General features: G+C 38.5%; 1 protein-coding gene across 1 annotated transcript; it reads left to right on the top strand.

Moving 5' to 3' along the window:
• Positions 1-6,135, top strand: INSL5 (insulin like 5). Its single transcript, XM_019731090.3, has 2 exons — positions 1-283; positions 5,729-6,135. The coding sequence occupies exons 1-2, from the start codon at positions 40-42 to the stop codon at positions 5,959-5,961; spliced, it is 477 nt and encodes a 158-aa protein (XP_019586649.3). The 5' UTR covers positions 1-39; the 3' UTR covers positions 5,962-6,135.

The following is a 6,135-nucleotide window of genomic DNA, read 5'->3' as shown; positions in this document are numbered from 1 at the left end:
ATAGAATATCAGGAAAGTTAGTATAAATTGGACAAGAGTATGAGAATAACTTCAAAACTTGATTTGGCCTTATTCACCGTAACAGATTCTCATTCAATTCTCAGCAAAATGAAGGGCTCCATTTTTGCTTTATTTCTATTCTCTGTCCTACTTGCTGCCTTAGAAGTGAGGAGTGAGAAGTCTCTGAAGCTCTGCGGGCGAGAGTACATAAGAAGAGTCATCTACATATGTGCTACCTCCAGATGGAGAAGGCACCTGGAAGGGATCCCTCTAGGTCAGCAAGGTAACATTAACTTATGTGACTGCTTCATTTATTTTATTTTTTCAGGCTTGTTTTAGTACCTGTTTCTCTAATTATGGGTAAGTCACTTCTACATCAATTTAGGGGGTTAATTATCAAATAAACAATGTGGTTTGGGAAAGAGGTGAGCTTACTACCTTTAAAAAAATATGGACCTTATTTTCTTTTGTCTCCATCTTGAAATCATTTCATTGCACAGCTACTTCAATAAGCTCAATATCTATGGCAGGAGCTATAGGGGACAGAGAGAAGCACGTGATTTAAAGCATGGTGGAGTATCAAGATTTTTACACATGAATAATTATAGAATATAATAAGTTGGAATTCAGGCAGATGCTGAAGGAAGGAAGGAAGGAAGAAATCTATAATTAAGCACTTATTAAGTGCCAGGTAGTTTCATGCGCAATATTTCATTCAGACTTCTGAAAAGCATCCTGTGATGTAAGTAATATTATTGCCATTTACTATACAAAGGACAAAATTGTTCACCCAGCTAGTAAGCAATGTGGCTAGGGAGCAAACCAGGTCTGTCTGCTTTAAGAACTGAGGTCTTTGTTGATTCTACACTGTGTCTCAAGTGGGAAAAAGATGGTGGGTGCTGTAACAAAGGACAGCATTGTAGAGGCACTGGAGTTTGACCAAGGCCCTAAAAGATATGTAGGATTTGAGGAGTTACGAGGAGTGGTGAAGTGGAATTCTAATGGGAATTCCAGCAGTAGGAATTGTCTGATCAAAATTTTGAAGGTGGGAATGAACCCAATATGATTCAGAAATAGTGAGGGGACTGACTTCACTGCATTTCTTCATTTTTTTCAGTTCAAGTAATTTAGAAGTTGGACTGGATTTCTTCCTGCTAATCTTACATTAAAGTGTGTGGCAGAATTTATTTAAGATTCTATTTTAATAATCAATTGTATTTGTTATTGTTACAATAAAAAGATTAAAAATAAATAATTACCTAATAAATGTTGCAACCAGATATATGATAAGTCAAGGTTTCAATTTGGTTTAAAATGACTTTGATAAACAAAAATATTTTTAAAGATGACCCACAGTTTTCATATTTTGGTGGGCTAATTTCTTGACAAATTATGAACTTATCACTCCACTTTAATATTGAGATAGTCAGAATTACTAGATGTTAACAGAAATAATAAGGGTTTTTAATCTCAAGAGAGTAAGCATAATTTACCAAAATTACCATAATTTATCAATCTCTGGATTACCAAATCAAAATACGCTACAAAAAACACATTTGGAATATCTATGAAACACATGGGGCAGTGGAATGGAAGTCTGTATAAGGCTATCTCTTTTTATTTTTAACTGTTTTATTTTTCAATTACAGTTGACACATAATATTAGTTTCAGGTGTATAACAAAGTGATTAGATGTTTATATAACTTACAAAGTGATCACCCCAATAAATCTAGTTACTCATCTGATACCATACATAGTTATTACAATATTATTCACTATATTCCTTATAATATCTATATCTATATCTATATCTATATCTATATCTATATCTATATAGTTTATATCCCCATGACTATTTTGTAAGTACCAATTTTGTACTTCTTAATCCCTTCCCATTTTGCATCCACACACCAACAATCCCCCTCCCAGATGGCAATCATCAAAATGTTCTCTGTATCTATGAGTTTGTTTCTGCTTTGTTTGTTTATTTTGTTCTTTAAATTCCACATATAATGAAATCATATGACATTTTTCTTTCTCTGTCTGATTTACTCCACTCGGCGCAATACCCCCTAGGTCCATTCATGTTGTTGCAGATGGCAAGATAACATTCTTTTTTATGGCTGAGTAATATTCCATTGTATATATGTACCATCTCTTGTTTATCCATTTATCCATTCATGGACACCCAGGTTGCCTCCATATCTTGGCTATTGTAAATAATCCTGCAATAAACACATAGATGCACATGTTCCTTTGAAGCAGTGTTTTAGATTTCTTCAGATAAATATCCGGAAGTGGGATTACTGGGTCTTTGTCTCTTGCTATAGCCTCTGTTTAAACTCTATTTTATCTAATATAAGTATTGCTACCCCAGCTTTTTTTCATTCCCATTTGCATGAAATATCTTTCTCCCCTTTATTTTCCGTCTGTGTGTCTTTCCATCTGAAGTGAGTATCTTATAGCATATGTATGCATCTTGTCTTCTTATCCATTCAGCTACTCTATGTCTTTTGATTGGAGCATTTAATCCATTTACATTTAAAGTGATTATTGGTAGGTACATAGTTATTACCATTTTGTTATTCATATTTATGTTCTGTTTTTCCCTCTTCTTCTTCTTAAAGAATGACCTCTAAGATTTCATATAATACTGGTTTGGTAGTGATGAATTCCTTTAGCCTTTTCTTGTCTGGAAAGCTCTTTATCTGTCCTTCCTTCAAATCTAAATGATAGCCTTGCTGGGTAGAGTAACCTTGGTTATAGATCTTTGCTTTCCATCACTTTGAATATTTCCTGCCAATCCCTTCTAGTCTACAAAGTTTCTCTTGAGAAATCATCTGACAGTCTTATGGGAGCTACCTTGTAGGTAACTAACTACCTTCTCTTGCTGCTTTTAAGATTCTCTCTTTGTCTTTAAGCTTTGCCATTTTAACTATGATGTGTCTCGGTGTAGGCCTCTTTGGGTTCATCTTGTTTGGGACTCTCTGTACTTCCTGGACTTGTATGTCTACTTCCTTCGCCAGGATAGGGAAGTTTTCAGTCATTATTTTTCTAAATAGGTGTTCAATTATTTTCTTCTCATTCTGTACCCTTATGATGAGAAATGTTGGTATGATTGATGTTGTCCAAAAAGCCCTTTAAGCTGCTGAATTTTTTGGATTCTTTTTTTCTTTTTACCTTCTGACTGGGTGTTTTCTGCTACCTTAACTTCTAAATTGCTGATTCAACCCTCTGCTTTCTCTAATCTACTGTTGTGTCCCTGTAATGTACTCTTCACTTCAGTTATTGTATTCTTGATTTCTAACTGGTTCTTTTTTATGTTTTCTATCTCCATTTTTATGTTTCCTATATTTTAAAGTTCTCTCTGAATTCATCTACTCTTTCCCTAAGTTCATTGATCCTTATAACCAGTATTTTTACCTCTGAGTCTGGTAGATTGCTTGTCTCCATTTTATTTAGTTCCTTTTCTGGAGCTTTGTTCTTTTATTTGGGACATGTTTCTTTGTCTCCCCATTTTGGCTACCTCCCTGTGTTTGTTTCTATGTATTAGGTAGGGCTGCTATGTCTCTCAGTGTTAGTAGAGTGGCCTTATGTAGTAGGTGTGCTGTGGGAATCAGTGGTACAGTCTTCTTGGTCACCTAAATGATAGCCTTGCTGGGTAGTGTAATCATGGTTATAGGTCCTTGCTTTCCTTCACTTTGAATATTTCCTGCCAATCCCTCCAGGTGTGTCCCTTGTGTAGGTGTGTATGCCCTCCCTTTGTAGTTGAGCCTTGGATGCTGTTTTCACATCAATGAAAGGAATTGACCCTTGAGCTGATTGGTTATGAGGACTGGCCATGACTACAGTGGAGGAACTGTTGTGCAGTGGCTGATTCTATGGAGCAGGATTCATTTTAGCAAGGCTCTAGTGCCTGCCCACTCTGCAGAGGCAGCTGGGTGGTACTCTAGCTGGGTCCAAAGCCAACCATCAGGCATGCAGGCCCAGGGCCTCATGGGAGGGGTCTCACTGCAGGGCAAGTTCAGCCTGCAGCATGTGGTCTTCCCAGAGCTACCTGGCATGAACCATAGATTGATCCGCAGATGGCAGCCATCTTGGAGGTGCTGGGCTTGGAGGTGCCTGGGACAAGCCAAGCTGTGAATTGAGTCTGCCTACCAATAATGCTGCGATCAGCAAGAAGTATGGAGCATGCTGAAGCCAGATGCTGTTATTTGGTTTTTGTGAACCTTTGAGAGATTTTAGGAAACTACAACATGAGACAAGACATACCATTTGTATGGAAAAGCCACTGGAAGATATTTGGGTGGGGTGGCCATTTGGATGGTGTGGGACCTCAGGAAAACACCAAGGTGAGGTGAACAGTGTTAGCCAGGTTGATGGAGACTCAGATATGGCAGCTGCCTGTGTCTGCACATGGGGAAGCGGGAGGGCTCAACAAAGAAACAATGGCTTCCATCAGCTCCTCTATCCAGGAGAAAGCTGCCCCTCCAGCTCTCACTCTGAAGCCAGACAATTCAGTTCCTTCCTGTATTTCCCTCATACCTTTTGAGCTGCTGTCCCAGAGCTGAAGCTCAGAGTGAGTTTTTCAGCGAGTAAGTCCATGCATGGGTCCTTTAAGAGTAATGCCTGGACTCCAGCAGCCTTCAGTCTAACTCAGCCATCATCTTTGCTAGTTTTCACAGCCAGAAGTTGTGAGGACTTCTCTTCTCAGTATTGGAACCCTGGGATGGGGAGCCTGGTGTGAGGCTGGGACCCCTTGCTCCTCTGAGGGGACCTCAACAGCCAAGATATCCTTCCCAATTTTAACCGCCACACACAGGTGTGAGACCAACCTGTTCTATGTCTCTGCCCCCTCTACCATTCTCGAAGTGGCTTCTTATGTATGTCCTTAGTCGTAGGACTTCTGTTTATCTAGACTTCAGGCAATTCTCAATGATGGTTGTTCTGTAGATTTGTTGTAATTTTGATGTGGTCGTGAGAGGAGGCAAGTACAGCATTTACCTACTCTGTCATCTTGACTGGAAATCAAGGCTATCTCTTTTTAACACCATTGACATAATACTGTTTATTTAACCTTTCACAGGTTTTCAGAGTATTTTCCCATATATTATTTATTTTCCCATATATTAGTTGAATAATTATTGTTTTACCAATCAGCATTCATTCCTATAAGTTTTCTTGGTGTTCCCAGCATGATAAGTTACTGATAAGTAAGTCTGACTAAAGTTAAAGTGAGAGAAGACTTTGGGAACAACATTCTGATAAAAACATTGGGGCCTACTTTTTATTTTTAGGCATAGAGGTTTAAATCTCTACTTTCTTCCTGTCTGATCAGCTTTGCAGGACATACACAGGGTTGTTTTTGTTTGTGTTTTTGTGTATAGCATATAACTAACACGTTTGGAAGCTGCTGGTCATGGAGCAGAGGTAGCCAGTACAACAGAAGTTAAGCCTTTCCCTGTTACTATTTAGCAGAGTGACACTTGTTTTGTCACTATTCCTTTCTGCACTCATGTTTCCTCCTCCATAAAATGGGGAGGCTGGAGATGATTGAGTTCTTCTGAAACTGTCTAATCTCTGAAACCAGACCAACATTTTTAAAAAGGTGATGTGTAAGATTCAATTTCCTTTCAGAAATCCAATGCATTTCCCCAGTAGTAGAATTTAGTTGCTTTCTTCTGTCTCAGGGTCCTCTAAGAAAGTATTTTTTCATTTTCCATACAGATGAGAGAGGAAACTACTTCCAGCTTCCAAATGAACATGAGGTTTCTGAGGAAAACACAGTACAAAACCTTCTGAAGGTGGATTCCACAGGGGAGGAAAGTCTTCAGCATGGACAGCCGCCCACTCAAGAGCTTTGGGGGTCAAAGAAGCATTCAGTGATATCAAGACGAGACTTACAAACTTTGTGCTGCACTAATGGCTGTTCCATGGCTGATTTGAGTGCTCTTTGTTGAGACGAGCAGATACCCAATGAGTGGCAGAGCTTTAGCACGTGTTTAATTACAGTGCTTTATTGCCCAGTACACTTATATTGTATGATTAAAATAATGGCTTTTGGGAAGGCAATACATATTTTTTCCTAAAAGTTGTAGATGAATGGTTGTAGATGAATACCACAATAAAGTCTA

The sequence above is a fragment of the Rhinolophus sinicus genome, chromosome 14 (genome assembly GCF_057876585.1).
Source record: "Rhinolophus sinicus isolate RSI-liver-muscle chromosome 14, RSI-T2T, whole genome shotgun sequence".
In the NCBI taxonomy this organism is placed as follows: Eukaryota; Metazoa; Chordata; class Mammalia; order Chiroptera; family Rhinolophidae; genus Rhinolophus; species Rhinolophus sinicus.
The sequence above is the reverse complement of the archived record's forward strand: the minus strand, read 5'-3'. Positions and strand labels throughout refer to the sequence as shown.